Source organism: Taudactylus pleione, unplaced genomic scaffold (assembly GCF_031769625.1).
Source record: "Taudactylus pleione unplaced genomic scaffold, aTauple2 ptg000093l, whole genome shotgun sequence".
NCBI classification, from domain to species: Eukaryota; Metazoa; Chordata; class Amphibia; order Anura; family Myobatrachidae; genus Taudactylus; species Taudactylus pleione.
Window position 1 is genome coordinate 18554810 of NW_028284495.1, and position 20976 is coordinate 18575785.

Consider the following 20976-nt stretch of genomic DNA (forward strand, 5'->3'; position numbering starts at 1 on the left):
CAGGTGGTTCTGACAGCGCTGATACCGGCGCTGACAGGGGACTCCGGAGGCAGAGAGGTAAGTATTAAAAATATGGGTGCAGGGTGTGCGGTGTGGGCACCCCTAGACCCAGGGGCCCGTGTGCCACGCACAATACACCCCTGGTTATGATACTGTTCTGCAATTCCCCATTTCATCCCCAGTGCTTTGCAGTGGATTTTGGCCTCAAGTGCTTCCAACCCTACCCCAAGCACACCACACAGCAGAATGCAGAATAAATTGTCAGTCATCATTCTAGCTCTACAAATGGACTGTAAATCCCACTAAATGAATATATACAAATATAGGTCCTGATTCTGAGATGGGAATATAGCAAGAGACGGCAAGAAACTCTGTAAAAAGGTACCAAGCGCCAAGAGAGAGTATTAAACAGTTAATATGACGTAAATACAAAATGTGTAGGCAGCTGCCCACCACCTGGGAGTATGCCACCACTCACAATAAGCACAAGAAGTGCCAAAAGCTGCGATGTAAACAGGTGGAATGGCACTAAGTACACATGCTATGCATATGTGGTATTAGTATATAAACCTTTTATTAAAAAGTAAGAATATACAATACTGAAATCAAGAAAGAAATATCATTAATGTTGACATAAATAAATACAAAAATAGCTCTGCATCAGCTGAATTCAGAAAACATAGATGTTGGATGTTTCAACCTCCACAAAATGTAACAGTGGAACAATAACAACTGAACGAGTAATGTCTATTCAAAAAAGGGTGTATTACTCCAAGATTATTGAATGTCAAAAAGTGGTCACATATTATGCAAGTCACTAGTACAGGGCGGCCATTAGTTGGAACAAATCGATATGGATACCCATATATTAAGTATCAAAAATAAAAAGCAAGTGGCATGATGGTACAAATGTTTAAGTCACCAGCCGTGGATGGAAGATCAGGCTGACAGCTTAGTCCTTGTCGGCAAGTGTAGCGGAGACACCGCTCCTGTCTGCAAACTGATCATAATAGTTACCTGCTTCTCTGCAATGATGGTTTATCTCTCCAGGTTGAAGATGCGGTATCTGCCTGATGGTATGGGAGGCTGGTTCACAGCTGGAGGGTACCGTGAAGTATGTGGAAATACTGGTGCAGACATGTGTCTGTGTAGTAAGGCTGTCAGCTCATAGGACCCAATGGCACAGCAAAATCACCGCTGATATTCACTAGCCGGTGGCTGTAGCAATCTACCTCCCGGCGGTGTAGATGACTCACTCCAGAAATGAGATGCGGCGTCAGTGGTGCTGGGCAAAACTGAATCGCAGCTGGAGGACACCGTGGGGTAGAGACAATCCCAATTGCAGGAATATACACATTTATTCATGCATATACATATTACATGTTATTTTTCTACATCAATATAGGTTATGACATTGCCGCTGCCTTTATGACTTTTGGGAGAATCTTTCCATATGGTATTTTGGGCCTGATTCAGACCCGCTCGCAAGCATTATGCGCTCGCAAGCAGGTCGATGGCCGGGCAGTGCGTGCGCACTGCGCGTGCCCTGTAGCAAGTGAGAAATTCACTCGCTCCGGGGCTCGCTACAAACGGGGCGGCTGTCAATGTTGATCGACAGCTCGCCCCGTTTTGTAGGCGGGATGGCTGGACAAACGGAGGCATTCCTGAAGGAACGCTTGCCGTTTGTGGGCGGCCCTACTAACATCACCAGTGATGTCAGTAGTGAGCTTCCTGCTCTATTAGACCCTACCAGAAGGGTCTCGTCCCAAGCCCGATGGTCGCGAACATCACCTGGCCGCTCGCAAAAGCTGTGGGTGGTCACCCACAGGTTAGTGAGCGGCCAGGAGCCCGGCTTTTAAAAAAAACAGCGGCCGCCCTCATTCAGAGCGAGCGCTCGCTTTTTGCGCGCGGCTCTGAATGAGGTCCTTTGTCTATATTGCTATGTCAACTATATGGATGGGTTTATATAGCCACTCATGTTACAATCACTCATTCTGCCTTTTTGAAAAAGCTGCTGTATGTGGTGAAACGCGATAAGGAATACAGAGACTACTATTCATTCATCCATTTGCTACACTGTTGCACGGCTCACCCAGCCACTGGACTGACTGAGCACACGGATTTCCCTAGCTTTCGGTTTTGACCTGAGCCAGCATTGGGATTGTCTCTACCCCGCGGTTTCCTCCAGCTGCGTTTTGCAGTTTTTCCCAGCACCACTGATGCCGCATCTCATTTCTAGTGAATATCAGTGGTGATTTTGCTGTGCCATTGGGTCCCACGAGCTGACAGCCTTAGTACACAGACACGTGTCTGTGCCAGTATTTCCACATACTTCACGGCACCCTCCAGCTGCGAACCAGCCTCCCATACCATCAGGCTGATACCGCATCTTCAACCTGGGGAGGTAAACCATCATTGCCGAGGGGCAGGTAACTATTATGATCAGTTTACAGACAGGAGCGGTGTCTCGGCTACACTTGCCGACAAGGACTAAGCTGTCAGCCTGATCTTCCACCCACGACTGGTGACTTAAACATTTGTACCATCATGCCACTTGCTTTTTATTTTTGATACTTAATATATGGGTATCCATATCGATTTGTTCCAACTAATGGCCGTCCTGTACTAGTGACTTGCATAATATGTGACCACTTTTTGACATTTAATAATCTTGGAGTAATACACCCTTTTTTGAATAGACATTACTCGTTCAGTTGTTATTGTTCCACTGTTACATTTTGTGGAGGTTGAAACATCCAACATCTATGTTTTCTGAATTCAGCTGATGCAGAGCTATTTTTGTATTTATTTATGTCAACATTAATTATATTTCTTTCTTAATTTCAGTATTGCATATTCTTACTTTTTAATAAAAGGTTTATATACTTATACCACATATGTATAGCATGTGTACTTAGCACTATTCCACCTGTTTACATTGAAGAAACTGTGTACCTGGACAAACCCTGTGTACCTGGACAAACCATGTATTTGCAAGGGGTGCAAATACTGTACATAAAAAGAAAAAAACAAAACATTTCATGTGTGGTAAATACTGGTTGTAGTGTAGCCCACAAATGCTGGACAGCTATAGTTTTACACTGCAATTTAGGTTTCAGTTTGGACACAGCCCTCCCAAATCTAACTCTCTCTGCACATTTTAAATCTGCCCCACCTGCATGACACAAGCAGATTATATACAATGACATAATACATAAGGTAACAATGGCCCAAAATTACTTTACAATCTAGGAAGTGTAGGTGAATGTATGAGAAGTGAGGTAGCATAACACCAGTTGTTGTTGCTAGTGGGCTAACTTTACCTTGGTGACATGAGGGGGTTAATAAGTGTTTGCAAATACAATTAGGGGGGGGGAATCAAAAGCAAACACATTATTGACCCCAATAAGCAGGAATGGGGATACTCAGAGCTGGATTAAGGCTTTGGGGGGCCCGGGGCACTTAAGACAGGGGGGCCCTAAAGTCTAAAATTAAAATCATTCATCATCAATCACTAGAGAGAGAATTACGGTACAATTCGGTGGTATATATTAATATTATATATAGCATATAGGTATCCTGTAGAAAGGAAAAAGCTGCACTCCACAGACTTTTAAAATAGTTCAAATTTGTTTAAATAGTTACCGATATTTCAAGACCTCTATGAATCTTTTCCTCAGGGTACATATTTACACTAATTTAAAAGTATGTGGAGTGATGCTTCTTTCTTTCTATAGGATACTGTACCTATTTGCGCCTACTAAAGTAGGAGTGCACTCCGGCATACTGTTTCTTTTCCAGAGTGCCAAACTTCACATTTAAAAAAAAGTGACTTACCGATAACCTACATCTCCAACTCATTTAGCCAACTGAAGCCATGTCACTTTTGTGGCATCACAGGCATTGTATAACACAGCGCGGTTGCTGCGTGCTGAACAGCGATGCGTTCCACCCGCGGCACGCTAACCCCTGCGCACGTGACCAGTGTGTGTTAACCAATGGGCGCTTCAAAAGAGAGTTGCTATGCAACATGATAAATACACAATCTCGGTATAAAGAAGCATGGATAAGCACTCAAAAAAATACCTGTATAATCCAGGCAGACTATCTTGTCCAGGGGGTAAAATAATATAGGGACTTGGCCATAGGGACACACAAACCAATCTCCAATTATTGTGTTAAAGTACAAGCATATCACTTCTAGCTATACCAGATACATTATATATATATATATATATATATATATATATTCACACACACATGTACATATACTGTGTGTGTGTGTATATATATATATATATATATATATAATTATATATATATATATATATACACACATCTATCTATCTCTCTCTATAGATCTATATATAGATATATATGTATAATATATAGATATATATATCTATATATATATATATATATATATATATGGAGAGAGAGATTTATATATAGATTTATATGTATATGATATAGATCTATATATATATATATATACATATGTATATATATATATATACATAGATATATATATACATAGATATATATATATACATAGATAGATATATATATATATATATATATAAATCTATATAACAAAAATTGAGCTGCCTAAACGAATAAGGTCTGTCACTGACTTACCCTAACACTGGGACAGACAGTGCACAGACCAGGCTCCCTGCTGTCGTTGTTGAGCCCAGTGCCCGCTCCTCAGTGGTGAATAAGAAAGGAGGCCAGGGTGGAGGACCGGCGCAGGCAGTCGCGCAGCGTCATGAGATGGGATTGAGTTCATGACGCTGACGCGGCGCCGCGCATAATGTATGCGCAGTGCAAGCATCTGACCTCTGCCGGCAGCGCCCACAGCCCATTCAAGTAAGAAAGACGGGGGCCAGGGCCGGCGGTGGAGGCGATGCAGTCTCCACTTGGAGCCTGGCTTTCTGCCGCGGAAACGCGGCAGAAAGGTGCTTGGTGCCCTGAGCACTCGGGGCCCCTCTGAACTTCGGGGCCCAGCACAGATGTGCCCCTAGTCCCCCCGTCGCCGGGCCTGGTGGCAGGGGGCCCTCTCTGAGAGGGGGGCCTGGGGGTACATGCCCCCAATGCCCCCCCCTTAATCCGGCCCTGGGGATACTGCAACACTGCTTCCAACTGCAAGTTCAAATGCTAAAGTGTATGGGGTCATTGGTACCAATGGGTTCCATTCTCATGCCTCTTTATTGTTCCCGCTACGCTGTTTTAGTGGGGCACCACGCCTTACAGATTCTAAAACTGTAAAAAAAAATGTCAGCGCCACAATGAAACAGCCTGCCGGGTGCTACCCCAACCCACGGGCAGCCAAGTATCTCTGTGAGTGCTGGGCACGCCCCCTACTTTGTCGGAAAGGGGGCACGTCTTAAGGTCACACCCCCTTTCTGAGTGAACACGCCCCTCCTGCTTCCCGTCAACTACTCCCGTAAAGTGGGCGTAGCAGGGGCTTAATGACACGATTAGCTATGAATCACATCTTTGTTGCTACCAGGATTGATAGCATTGTGATGCGGGAGTGTAGGGGCCATGATGACGAGCTTTGTAGTGACATGCTTCCTCCCATTTGACCTTGACTTAATTATCCTTCGACCTCCCAGAGGGCAGTATATAAAAGTTGGTAAGCTGGTCTGCTCCCCATTCCTTTCCCCTCCGTCTTGCTGCCCCCTTGCTCTCATCGTTGAAAGACTATGAAAAACAAAAAGGAAGAAAGAAAGAAAGATAAAATATGTTAGCAAAAGTTGTAAAGGGACATGCACAAAGTAGTATATTAATGTCATTTGAAGCTTCTTTAAATGTAAGATATCTTATTAAAATTGATTCTACTTTTGTAAACCTCTTTTTACGTTAGTAAATGTAATAAACCGAAATCGTAATTCTCACACATTATACCACCTGCCTATCTTTTTCTACTTGCTAGATGCACTCTCTTTCAGGGCGCATTTAGCATTTCCTGCAAAGCAAAGATTACTCTCTTGTTATTCTGACCTTTGGCAGATGATGAGATACATGCTCTAAAAAACACCATAAGTAGGGGCGTAATTTAAAGAAAAAAAAACTCTGAAGCTACAGTATTACATACATTACTGTTATTATTTTAAGGTTATAGTACACAAGTAACATTATTACATATGTATGATGAATATCTATATAAATTATGGTTATTGATGCCATCATCTCTAGCAATGTTTTGTAAAGGCATCTCTTGGAGATATAAGAGAAATAAATTATACTGCACACTGTAAAGATGTTTGCAATCATTTTATATTTTTCATGCCCTCTATAAAAGCTTAAGGCTGCATTTTTATAGGCCACAGATCCCACATGTGAATTCTAACTAGAGATGCTTGTAACATTGGGAAAACAGTTATCAAAACCTGTTTGTCATACTGCTGTACATCTAATATGTTTGGCAAACGTGGTTGGCTTCTGGTATTTATTTCCAGGAAACTGGTCAAACCGCAACGTACTGACCCTAAATCGCAAACAAACTGGGGTCAAGTACGATGCTGTTGAACCAGCCAGCTGTCATGTAATTTTATACTTGCTGGAAATATGGAGCATAAACTAATTCACAATAGGAAATTATAGACAGATACAGATGTGACCACATACATCTATCTTGCGTGCTCTACAAGTTGCATCACACATCACATCATGCGTGAGCGCTGTGCAACATGGTAGAGCCGAGCGTCTTTTCGGAAATGCGTCTTATTTGCAAAGTGATGCGAATATGACACACAAGCAGCTTATGCTGAATAAAATTATATTGAATTTCATTTTTATAATCCCCCCCCAAAAATGTTTAATGTGCGGTTTTTAATACAGATGTGTCCACATCTATCCTCCGTGCGCTACAAGTCGCGTTACACATACTGTGTGAGCGTCGTGCAACTCAATAGTGCAGAGCATCTTTTTGTGTGAAGTTTTCCCTTAAAAGGCGAATAGGACGCACAATCTTATGCTGATTATATTGATATGTAGCATGCATATACTGTGTGAAGCTGCGGTTGTATCTGCATGCGAAACAGTCAGCGGCTGTGACATTGTAACGTGCATTTAGCATGCACACCCGCAGTCGCACAAAGAATATAGACATGCTGCATATCATTTTAATCAGCATAAACTGCTTGTGCACCCTATTTCTATCATTTTGTGAATGATGCATTTAAGGTAAACAGTTGCATGAAAAGACACTTGGCGCCACCAAGTCACCCCACGGCATGGCGCGACTAGAAGGGCTGTTTAACGCTTTGATGCATGTGGATAGATAGATAGATAGATAGATAGATGTATACCAGGGGTGTGGAACCTTTTTCTGCCGAGGGCCATTTTGATATATAGAACATAATTTGTGGGCGTGGTAAAGACCACACCCCCTCCTTGTGACATCACATGGAGCGGGGCCACAATCACCAGTGACTATAGCAATGCCCGGAGCATCCTGAGGATGTTCCGTAGAGCTGTAAGGGCAGCGGTGTGACCACCTGAAGCATCCTAAGGCGGCACTCCAGGCGGCACTGCTGCATAGATTCTGGCTGGAACGGCACCCTGCTATCCAGATGAGGCTAGCAGAAAAAAGCTCAGAGGGCCAGACCAAATGATGCCGAGGGCCTTATACGGCCCCCGGGCCTGAGGTTCTCCATCCCTGATGTAAACAATAAAACATTTTTTGTGACTCAATAGTGTAATATTTGGCATTATTATAACTGATTATACGAATGTATAATTTTGAATACGTTTTCTTAACATATTTTATTTTTGTTTATAGGGATTGAAAGCAGCAGACAATGACCCCACAGCTCCACCTTACGACTCCCTCTTAGTCTTTGACTATGAAGGTAGCGGCTCCACAGCTGGGTCTCTAAGCTCCCTGAACTCATCAAGTAGTGGTGGCGAGCAAGATTATGATTACCTTAATGACTGGGGTCCTCGTTTCAAGAAACTTGCTGACATGTATGGCGGAGGAGATGATTGAACTTTGGATTGACCTTTTCGTTTTTGTGGACAAGAACAAACATTTGAACTGATATTCCCAAAAAGCGTAAAGAAGCTTGGCTTTAACTTTGTAGTCTACTAGCACAAGTGCTTGTTTGAAAGCTTTGGCATAGGCTGCAAACCAATTTGGGCTCAGTGGGAATATCAGTCATCCAATACTGTTTGGAAAAAAAATTGATTGAGCTCAGTTACACTTGAATTTTACAGTACAGAAGCACTGGGATTTTATGTGCCTTTTTGTACCTTTTTCAGATCGGATTTAGTTTTATGTTCAACGCTTTAATGGTACTGATTTCTGAAAGGGTGAAAAGACAAGGTATGTTGTGGGTGGGGTGAAGTAAGTAATCAAGGGTTTCTTTCATCATGCCTTTTATTTTTCCTTTTTTATTTTTACATTGTGTTGCTTTTGTTAAAATCTGGAATTGAGAACAAATTTCATTAGAATAACTTTATTAGCTGCAAACAAATCCACGTGATTGACATGTACAGTGCATTATTCCTAGTTTTAGATGTTAGGATTTTTTTTCATTGAATGTCTCAGATTTTTGAAGTTGGTTGCAGGAAAGGGGAGTTGTCATATCACCAGTTTCTAGCATAATGGAGTTTTGTTTTGTAGCAGGATTGATTTTTCTTTTCACCAGATAGGCACATTTTGGTCTTAATCAATGTACACTTTTTTTTTCATTTGGGTATTTTTTCACTTCACTGTAAAAATGGTATGTGTACATAATGTTTTATCAGCATAGTCTATACAGAAGTTTCCAAGCTTCAGAACACGTGTATGTATTATTTGGACTATGAATTCAGGTTTTGCATGTTTATATCTTTTTTTTTTTTTCCTTTACGGATAAAGTATTTACAAAACAGGTGACAAACACAATTATGTTAAATCAAGCAAATTCTAGATTCCGTACACTGAATTTTATTTTCTATTATTATTGGTTTGGGAGGGCGAAAACAAAACGTTCTTAGCACAAAAGTTTTACATAATTTGTACCAAAAAAATAAAAATACAGATAGGGGCAAACTGACGCCGGTGACGCTACTGATTCAAGTTTAAGCGGGTGGGAAGCTTTTAAACTGAAGAGACTCTGACAACGGCTTTGCCTCTGTATTGTGTACCAGAATATAAATGATGCACCTCTGACCCCACGTTCTGAATAAAATGCTAATTTTGGATCTGGTGACTGGTTTGAATTTTTTTTTGTTTCCACTTCAACAATTTTGAATGCTGTGAAAAATCCCAAGATGCCGTGATTTCAATGAGAAAAATGAAAAGTGTATTACTTCAGCTCACAATAGATGTAACTTGATGCTTATGTTTCCTACTGAAAAGAAATTTGATTTCCCTTTTGAATATTGGAGCACAAAAGTGGATGGTGAAGTTGAGTGGTTGAGGTGTTGCTTGGGAATCCATGTCTCATGTCTATGGCAGTTGTAGGATACAGTGTTCATTCATTCATGTCCTGGAAGTAAAGGACATTTAATGAAACTAAGAACAGAGTTTGTATTTTGTATTACAGTGAACTGTGTTGTTTATAACTAGTAACAAATAGGAACCAACCCAACACAATAATTTCAATAATTAAAACATGCCTTTTCATTGAGCCAGGCTGACTGAAAACATAATGAATTAAGCATCATGCAGTAGTCTGTCTTTTTCTTAACGATTGGCTTTCTAGTCGTTAAGTGGCGCAGTGTACCAAGGGACCTGGGGAATTTCAGTAATAAAGCTTTACATTTGCCCTTTTTGTGTCCTAAAGTTCAGGCAAGAACAATAAATTCATGTGTTAATGGGCCTTATTTATCAAAGCATAATACACTTATCCCTATTTTTGCAATTCAATGATTCTTTTGCCTTAACCTAGAGACATTTGTCACATATGGAGCATAGATGAAAAATACCTTGTGGAAGAGGGTAAATAAATGTTTTTGCTTTTAACCTTTCTGAACAGTTGGGGAATCCTTAGCATTGCAGCCATGGCTGAATTACATTCTGTCCCGATCAACCAGCAAAACGTTCAAAGGGGCAGTAATCCAGCAGGAGGTTTAGAAGGGAAATCTGTCCATTCATGATACAAAGCTTAAAAATATAGAAAGCAACTAGGATTGTGATTGTACCTTGGTTGCATTTAATCAACCACGAGTAATACTAGCAACACCTATGCACTTAATTATCAGTATATGATTGGTAAATTATTTGTGTTAGGAGAATACTTTTAATTTAGAACTGAGTGCACTGAAGTTATAGTGACATCTGATTTTGTTTTGTTTTTCTAGTTAGATAAGCAGCTGTATATTTTTTATTTAAATGCATGACTGGGAACACTGCACCTGCATTAAGCACAATTTACTTCTTCATAGAACAACCTGACTAACCAATACCGCTGGATCACAGTATGAAATCAATTCCATTTCCATTATATGCGAACTCTATGTGCACAGTACAGGAATGCCAGCTGCTTTGCCCCAATGTGCTGCTTTTAGGCTATTGCTAATATATACCTGCAGGTAGTCCACATTACATGACACTGTAAAATTGTCTATTGCTATTTAGGCATATTTTTCTGCTTTATATCTATGCGCTTTGATGCTCTGGCACTACTTGGTAAATAAATTACTCTGTATTTCAAACATTTCATTGGGAAAAAAGACACTGATCCTCCGCACTCATCAAATACATTTCTAATCCTATTGATGCTATTATATCAGCTTCAAAATGTAATCTGTATTAAAAACAAGGAATAGATGTTAAAATGAACAACTCATGCCAAAGTCTTAACAGTCATACACTAAATATAAACATGAATTCAATTTGATTTTGTACGTGATCACTGCTATGGTTTTCAACTGTGTTGAGGATTATCGGCACAAAGATTTTAAAGTCAAATAGTCCCCAAGCAATAACATATCTGAAATCACATGAGACAAGTTGGTTTCCATTAAAAGCTGTGTGCAGGTAAAGCATAACCCAGTTAAAAGGCAATAGACATGCGGAAATTTAGATTTAATACATGTTTATACTTAGTGTAGGACTGGCTACTAGGGGAAGACTTTAACATGAATTGGTCAATTTGATAATATGTATTGTAATATGTGAAACTTACATTCACTGTTTTTACTATAGAGCACAGCTTGTAGCAGCTACAGTAGCATTAACAATAATGTCATTAGTGAGTGCAGTGTCACTCCCATATAGTCACACCCCTCTTGCAGTCTACTTTTTTGCTTAATTTCTATTAATTTCATTAAACACACACTGTCATTGGGCTATTTATCTTATCAGCACTTGGTTTTTATTACATAGTTTAGGTTTGCATTACCTTTTTACTTTTCATCCTTACTATTGTCCTTTTTATAATGTCCATAACTTTTTTCCTCTACATTGTTTTGCTTTCTGTATGTGGCCTTTGCATCCCTGTCTGCCTTTTTCCTTTCTTCTATACTGTATAGATAGTGATTGTAGATAATGTTTTGATGCTCCTATTGGGTGATTTCAGGAGTGACTGTGTTTTCAACATGAGGTGGTATGTGATGAGTAAGTATGGGAAATAACAGAAAGGTTTGGACACTGTGTTATAACAAATCTCTCTGGATGCACGAACACTGGCACTGGTGGGATGGATCAGAGGTCACCCAACTGTCATTAAATTCCAACATGAGCTATGGGGGAAGGGGAGGTGGGAGATGCTGGCCGGCTCTGGGTGACTTGCCTACTCTTCTGGGCGGAAAGGAGCGCCACCTGAATTTCAGTAGCCTCCCGTCTGTTCCGGGACAATTGGCAAATATTGTGTGTGGTGTGTAAAACCATAGCAAATATACGATTTGACCTGTAATGTTCAAACCTTTGTTGGGAGCAAACATAGCTATTATAAGACACTGCAGTGCTCCTTTCCAGGTCCACATGTGTGTCACTATGATGTGAGTTTCATTGGATCTACCATTGCAGCCTTTTAGGAGTGACTATGTGATGGAATACTGTATACCAGGGGTTCACAAGCTTTTTCCGAATCACAGCACCCCAGAGTATCAGCATTTTATCCACGGCACCCCCTGGGCCACAAGTTTCTTATTGAGAAACTCAGCGAAAATTAAATGAAGTAAATTGTGCTTAAATGTCACCCTTAGGGTCAGTTATGTGGTGGTGGACAGGGCTGCGCTTCTTTTTGTCCACATATTTTGTGATTGGCAGCCATTAGGACAGATTTTGCCTATCACACTGATTAAAAAGCGTTTTATTTGGTACTGGACCATCAACTCGAGGCACCCCTGCAAGTGCCCTGAGGCACCCCAGGGTGCCACGGCACACAGTTTGGGAACCACTGCTGTATACCATAAAGCATGCAACATGAAAAGAATGCGCCCATTTGTTTGTGCTTGGAGAACATTGCCTAGAGTGGACTTTTTAAATATAGTTATGTAGATATGCTTGTTTTATGGCTGTGGTTGACATGTTCATAACTACCAAGTTTAACATATGTTGTCCTTCATGAATATACATTATTTTTCCTTTAGGCAACTTTGTGCAATGAACTTGCCATAATTGCATACCATTTACAAGGCAACAATTTCATGAATTTAATTTAATTACAGGAAGGCAATATAACATTCTTACAAGGACCATCAAATTGAAGTCAGTTCTTGGTTGGCTTTACAAGGGGAGAACATTTGTTTATGTAGATTATGAAGTAATCAGAAGCACTCAGTGCTTTTATGGTGAAAGTGTATAAAATTATATGGAGCAATGCTAAAAGCTTACAATAAATATTGATGTACTCTTTGGATGGATGGCTTTTCTATTTTAAGACAGAGAATATATAATTCTGTGCATTGCCAAATTATTAAGTAAAGCCGTAATTGTCAAAACGGGCAGATATCTTCTAGGCCAGATAGTGCTCTGCTACGTTCTGGGATCTGCAGTAAAAAGTGCATTAAACAAAATAAGTAGGCATACATTACTCTTAGGCTTGAATTTATAAAGCAGTTTGGAAATTGGAATTAAAAAAGGTTGCCTGAATACCCCCAAGTTTCCATCAAGACTACCAAAGGATAATGTGTCACCACTCGTTATATGTAGATATTTTTATTTAAAGTTGACTGGTCATCACAGATTAGCATAATATACTTCAACTTAGCATATGAGCTCTTAATGTTATACTGTATGGTTTTATCATTTCAAATAGATTGTTAATTAATTTATGCAGCCAAAATAGAGAACTTCTGTACAAATGGAAAAATAATAAAAATTTTAAAACGATTTTTAAATTTGTATAAAATTATATAATTACCTTATATACTGTCTTCAACAGCTTCTCAGTTGCTTTCCTCTATGGTCCCCCTGTTATGACTGAGAGACTCTGAAGCTACATACTATGTTCACCTACAGTACATAGTGACCTGACAAAAATCAACATTTACCTGCAGAACAAAATGTGTACAATGGGTTAATGGAGGGGTGGTTAGAAACCGTTTTGTAGGTGTGTCGGATCCAGCGACTGCATCTTTGTGCTCAGTTTCACTGGTGCTGGCGTCTTAGTTCCGTCACCCATTCTGCGGGGCCACAGACTTACTCAGATGGCCGTTGATCGACTGGTCTGCAACCGATGTTGCAACATTTTATGCAAATGCTGCAACTGTTTACTCATATGTTTGAATTGTAAAGCCGCAGGTGGGTGTCTCAATACATCTCCATTTCCATATTTTCGCAGAGCAGCTGTGTAAAATGTCGCAGTTGCAGTGGGATTAGTGTACATCTCTGAATCAGGCGATTTTTGTACACAGTAGGACAGTAATTTATGGATTACACTATGAATTTAAGGTAATGAGCTGTATAGTAAATTGTCGAGAACAGAGGACAAATGGGGACAAGACCAGGAGGGAACCATTGGGAACAAGCCTGTGCCCAGGAGCATGGCATGGGTGCAAGAAATAGGGCCAGAGATGTTAAGGAATGATGTTTAAAAAATGGGCAGTTGCATCAGAGGCCCTGTGTGGGCTCAGAGCGTTTTCAAGAAGGAAACTTATGCCCCTTAGTGGCGAACAGACTTAACCGCCCCCCCCTCCCCCTGTATCACCCAAGCCCAAGGTTTGTCTGGAAATGCCTGGAGTGTTGGCAGAAATATATCATGAAAGATGAACCCGCTCGTGAAGGCTTACAATCTAAAGGGGAGGGATCACACAAAGAAGGTGACACTGAGAGGTACAGTAGGAAGGGTTTATTTGTAGTTGTTTTTTTATTTTATTTTATTATAGCTTTATTATATCACAATTATGGGACAGTTCCTGCTACAAATCAGGGGTCTTAAGCAACTGTGTCCCAATTATTACAATATGATTAATGATGACAGATTGCAGCAAGATATATTTCCTTTAAAAGAAAAGTACACAAGGTAACCATCGAGGCTTATTATACCACACTGACTTAATCACTATGTAGACATCCGTAGCTCTAAAAAAATTAATGAACAAAGACCTACTATGACTATTGTAGTTCTTATTTCTTTTAGCGGATTTAGAATAGTAGCTTACTTATTCCATATTATAAAATCGCCAATAAGCTTTTGCAGCTTTACAGTATGTCATAGAATGTGACACCTTTCAGAGTCTATAAAAGAGTTCTTTGCGTAGATCAGATTGCTGCTGACTGAGCTTATGAAAACTCATGTCTCTTGATGTGTATTGTAAAATAAAACTAACCTGCAAGAGATCTTTGGTGTATATTCCCTGTCTAGAGGTTTTGCCTATGACAAAAGCACAGCATCCAAGAATGAATAATGCTGGTTGGACATTGAAAAGCATACATGTGTCCTTCACAGGGATCATAAGATCTTACATAACGATACAAGCATTCAAAAATAAAATGAAATGTTCAAGAAAATCCTCAGTAGTTGAATAAATGGAACTCCGTAGTCATTAAAACATGTTGTACTCTTCTTTTTTCTCCCCCTGTGTTAATCTATTATTTAATTTTTTTATCAATAATTTTAATTTTGGATTTGGTGCCTCTTTTGTAATAGTAATGGGCATATTTTAAATGTAATTTCTTAGACGTCACAATCAAACAATAATGCATTATAGTTAAGGTAACTGTTATCTGACTGTGCTAATCTCCTACATCTTTAAGAAAAAATATGTTGTTTGCAGATGGGGGGAGATTTATTAAGCCTTGGAGAGAAGTAAAATGCCTGCAATTCTAGAGTGCCAAGTTAAAGCAAGGGGCATTGGAAACAAAGGCCTAATCAAGGCCTATTTCAATCATTTTCTTGCCCCCACCTCCTTGAGGTCATTGGGCAGACCCTTCAGCTACATCAGAGGCTAGGTTTCATGGTAGCTTTTCTGAGGAAAGACAATGTGTTGCCACCACAGCACAACAATTAGGGGATTATTTTTTTCCATAGTTATTTTTTTATTTCCTAGTGCATTAGATCATTATTAAAGGGTGCTGGTAACACCATTAACAGAATTTTTCAATCAGTCACTATCTGCTGGAGTAATTCCAGAGGACTGTAAAAGAGCAAACGTCCCACTGCACAAAAGTGGCAACAAGGAAGAGGCAAGCAACAACTGACCAGTGAGCCTTACATCAGTAGTGGGGAAATTGATGGAAACACTCTTAAGGTGGGTACACACTATACAGATACTGTATATCTGCAGATCGAGTAATCTGCAGATGATGGTCGTTCATACACACTGAACGGCCATCATCTGTGTCTGGCTGCGGGTACCGGCGGCCAGGAGGCATGTCGGCGGCGTGTCCTGCCCCCCTCCCCGCGGCTGCCACTGTGTGTGTATGGGCGGTCTGCAGACCGCCTGTACACACCTGCCGATGGACAGATACGACGGCATTCACCGACATATCGCAGGTACACACTGGCAGACAGGCAGCAGATATATTTGCCGATCAATCGGCCAATATATCTATCAGTGTGTACCCAGCATTAAAAGAAAGAGTCGTAGACTATCTCAAATCCAGCAATTTGCAGGACCCCAAACAGCATGGATTTACTGGGAGGAGATCATGTCAAACAAATCTTATTGACTTTTTTGACTGGGTGACTAAGGAAATAGATAAAGGGGGGCCATAGGTATAGCTTATCTAGACTTTAGTAAGGCTTTTGACACTGTTCCACATCGCAGACTGTTAAACAAACTGGAAAGCATGGGATTGGATACAAAGATAGTTGAATGGATAAGATCATGGCTGCAGGATAGGAAACAGAGAGTTGTAGTTACCAGTGGAGTACCTCAGGGATCTGTACTTGGACTAGTGCTTTTTAATATCTTTACTTGTGACATTGCAAATGGTATTGAAGGGAAAATATGCCTTATTGCAGATGACACAAAGGTATGCAACAGGGTAGAAACACCAGGAGGGATAAAACAAATGTTTGATGATCTAGGTAGACTAGAGGAATGGTCAAGAATGTGGCAACTACAGTTTAATGCCAAAAAAAGCAAGATCATGCACTTGGGTCTCAAAAATCCAAAGGCTAAATATAGTATAAATGGCACTATACTGGAAACTACTGAAGAGGAAAGGGATCTAGGAGTCACTATTTCAGGTGACTTAAAGGCAAGCAAACAAAGCAATGAGGAAGGCAAGTCAGATGCTTGGTTGCATAGGGAGAGGAATCAGTAGCAGAAAGAAGTGATTATACCACTGTATAGGTCATTGTTGCGTCCTCATCTCGAATACTGTGTTCAGTTCTGGAGGCCATATCTCCAGAAGGATATTGATACATTAGAGACTTAACAAAGAAGGGCACCTAAAATGGTGCAAGGTCTACACCACAAAACGTACCAGGAAAGACTAAAAGATCTTAATATGTATAGTTTGTAGCAGAGAAGGAAAAGGGGGTACATGATAGAAACGTTCAAATATATAAAGGGTTTTAACAAGGTAAAGGAAGGAGACATTCTTCAAAGAAAGATAAGTATTAGAACAAGAGGACATGTTCTGAAAATGGAGGGTGGTAGGTTCAGGGGAATTTTGAGGAAAAATTACTTCACAGAAAGGGTAGTGGACAAGTGGAATAGCCTCCTATCATAGGTGGTAGAGGATAAGACAGTAGAGCAATTTAAACATGCATGGGATAGACATAAGGATATCCTTCAGAAGAAGTAAGAACCAATAAGGGTTGAGGTAACAATATGTTTAAAAATGGGGCAGACTAGATGGGCCAAGTGGTTCTTATCTGCCGTCAAATTCTATGTTTCAATCAATCTTAGTCCAGGTGCAGGTGCTTCTGGAAGACTCCTGAATTTTGGCAACCACTTCCGCAAGGGAATGGGCTGGGCCATGATGCAGTGAATTGCTGTGAACCGTGGTCCCTCCTAGTCCTGCAAAGTAATACAATTCACGACACCCCCCCCCTCCTCCCTGCAGTTGGCCTTGAGACATACTGTATGATCTCCTGGAGGGGAATTCCATAAAGTCAGCAATTATGGTTTAGTTTTTTTTATTCTACTACATATCAAAAAACAGGACTGAATGTGATAACTAGTGGCATATACAGTAAATGTTTGTACTTTCTCCCTGTATCATATTACTTTGCAGTACGAATTTGAATTGTTAGATGTTTGTCCATTTCTTTGTTATTGCTTTTCTACTTGCAACCAATGCTTACAAAAGACATCCAGCCTACCAATTTGTTTTTTTCCTCAGGATCAGAGCATAGTTAGTCATTTCAGCATGTATGATGGCTTCTTTCGAGTGCTGTTGATGCAAGTTGGAATCAGGAAGGCAAGTGCATTTCCCTGTGGGACTTAGTATACCCTCAGGTTTGTATTTTGCCATTATAAAAGTTTTAGGAACTTATTTGATATATATTTTAGACAAAATTGTGATCATGGGGGAAAAGTCTTTTTTATTCTGCACAGCACTCTTATTGTAGTTATGTGTATTTGGAGCTACAGCAGTGGGCCTCTCTTTTAGAATTATCTAATACTTTAGAACCCAGCATTTAATAAATGTAATTATTATGTCAAGCAACTTAAGATCTGCCAATATATTGTGACTTTCTATGTATATGATTGGGAATGTATGTAGTATCTCTTATGTGAATCAAGTTGAACATTACATTTCGATTCTGTTTAAGTATGCAAGCTGTCAAATGTTTTTTCATTATTTATTATTGAGCAACAGTTTGTGTTGTGTATGTATTTATTATCATATGACTGATCACTCAAAGTGTCTGGATACTCACACACAGTAACCTATAGTGTATGTAAGAAAACACAACCTTAGGTCAATACTAAAACACATTTTTTAGAATCGCTACAGGTGATGACAGGGGCTACAAGCACTGTAAGTGTGTTTGTTGTTTTAGTGGACTTCAAAGCCGGGATAAAGGCTAGAGTACAAATATAGCATGTTTCACACTCCATTGTGTTTAATCATACAGTGAAAGGGAAATTTAAGTGGATGCATTTATCTAATCAGACGCAGCAAATAATGTGTCATTTTACAGATTTATAATTAAAGTCTCCTGTGATTTGTTATGTTACATACTTAAAGTTCAATATGTTGCTGATACACTACACTTACACAAATACAGTATATATATTCACCCATAGATATTTTCTGAGAGGGGGGCATGTTGTTTGAGGGACTACAACTCAAACTTTATTGGACATACTGAGCTGAAATGATAAATTAGAAGTTTGGAATAATCTAAAGTTGAAAATGTCAGTGTTTTTCTTCCACTTCCTGTTTGGTCAAAAGTGTTCATTTTCAGATTTTTTAAATTCAAGATGGTTGTGATGAACCGCTGTTAGGTTTAAGTTAGCCAGCGCGACGCAGGGCAGGCAGGCCGACGGAGGAGGAGGAGCTGAGAAGACCACCAGAAAAAAGAAGAAGCCGAAAAAGCCCTGGAGGGCAGCAGCATGCAAATATCTTAAAGGCCGCTGCCCACAAGGTGAAGATAGAAGAAAGAAGACACAGAGGAAGACACAGGCATCATGCAAAAGCGCCTAAATGCTGCAGCCCACCAGGTGAAGGTACAGGTTCATATATTATAAAAACTATATATGTCCTGTCTTTAGTTTAATATTTTTTTACAGTGGAACTATAGGTGCCAGCAAGCTCTTAATGTCTGAGCATGCTGGCACTTGTGGTTCTCCAAGTGCTGGCATGCTGATGCAGGCTTTCTGGTATCTATAGTCCCACTGTAAAGAACAATATTATTTATTTTACAAATTACCCCTGCACCCACTGCCTCCAGGGGTGCAGGGAAGAGCCCTAACTATCCATCTCACTCTTATTAACTTATATCCCACTCACTCCCCTCATTCCATTCAGCCCCATCTTACATTTAGTCCTTGTTTCCTAATCAGTCGCCCATTACCTTCTTTCCTAGTGAATTACCATTTCCATTGTCAGACTCATTCCCAACTGTAATTGAAACATTACTTAGCCAATGTGTTGCATGGAAGATAAAGTGTCATGGATGGGGGGAGACAGCAGTGCAGATGGGAGGGACAGAGTGGCATGGATGGTTGGGGGAGCCAATAGTGCAGATGGGGTTGACAGAGTGGCAATGATGGAGGGTGGAGAGAGAGCAACACAAATTGGTGGAGGCAGAGTGGCGCGGCTGATGGGACAGATTGTCACATACCAAAGGCACCGCAGATGGTTAAGTGCTGTGGATTGAAGCCAATTGCTTATTTACAGTTTTTGTGCTCACACTTGCTATGGCACTATATATATATATATATATATTATATATATATATATATATAAATATATACAAATCAGGCGGACCAGCACTCTTCTGTAAAAACAGCTTGCTCCGGTGCCCTCAGAATGACTGAAAATTCAGAAGGTACAAAAAACTGCGGCACTCGGACACTCGTGTTAAATAAATATATTATATAGTGTCACAAAAGATCCAATGTTTCGGAGCTCCATGGCTCCTTTGAGAAAGGAGCAACAGAGCTCCGAAGTGTTGGATTTTCTGTGACACCGCTTAATATATTTGTTTAACACCAGTCTCCGAGTGCCGCAGTTTTTTTGTACCTTCTGTATACAGTATATATATTCTGTATATATATATGATGAGGGCGCAAATCACAAAAGGTATCTTAACAGTTAATTGGATAATAAAAAAGATTTTCAATGTTTTCACAGTTCAAAACCCACACCAGTGGGGTTAAAATGTTATACAAATTGGAATCTCCACCAGTGGGGTATCCGATAAGGTCCCTTTTGGAGAAAATAAAATCTCAGACTGTGATGTGTACTGATCCCAGCATCAAGCTATATATATATATTATATCTTGATGCTGGGATCAGTACACATCACAGTCTGAGAGGTCTCTTCAAATTGATTAGTCCACCTTAAGGACAGTATGGGGCATATCCAATTAGCCGCTGGGTTTACCCTGTGGCTAATTTTGCATTGGTCGGGATTCAATGCAGCAGGGATTCCACGCGTGGGTGTCCCCGAGACCCCGCGTGCGAATCCCCGCTGTCGGACAGTACCTACCATCTCATGTTGGTGTGAGATAAAATCTGCGTCAATATGCCTTATTCCGCCTCACTCGAGAGGCTATAACACACTGTTTCCGAATTTCTCGCGGAAACAGTGTGTTCCCGCACGTGAGAGCTGATTTAACGGTGCAGGGAAAAAGCTATTTTATTGAATAGCTTAACCCCACGCCGCGGGACTTTCGAGACACAATTACTCGCGGGTGAAGTCCCGTGGGTAATTGGATATGCCCCTAAGTTGCCAGATTCTTTCCGGATTTTTTGCAATTCCTAGAATTTGGTCCATTTAAAAGGACAATACCTTGCAAACTTCTTCTGGATTTAGTGCATTTTTCGCATTTTGATATATATATATATATATATATATATATATATACGCCCCTGATGAAGTCCTAACAGATGAAACGCGTTGGATTGTCTATTATCAGAAGGGAGAAACCTGCCTATTTGAAAACCTGGTCTATAGGGGTTAA

The 20976-nt window shown here is 40.2% G+C and overlaps 1 protein-coding gene across 1 annotated transcript in view; it reads left to right on the top strand.

Annotated features, from left to right (window-relative positions):
• CDH2 (cadherin 2) overlaps nt 1–9195 on the top strand; it is a 326405-nt gene extending 317210 nt beyond the window's left edge. The window contains exon 16 of the mRNA XM_088469582.1: nt 7790–9195. Coding sequence (XP_088325708.1) covers nt 7790–7996 — 207 coding nt within the window. The 3' untranslated portion in view covers nt 7997–9195. The remainder of the gene's footprint in view (nt 1–7789) is intronic.
• Nucleotides 9196–20976: the final 11781 nt, after the last annotated feature.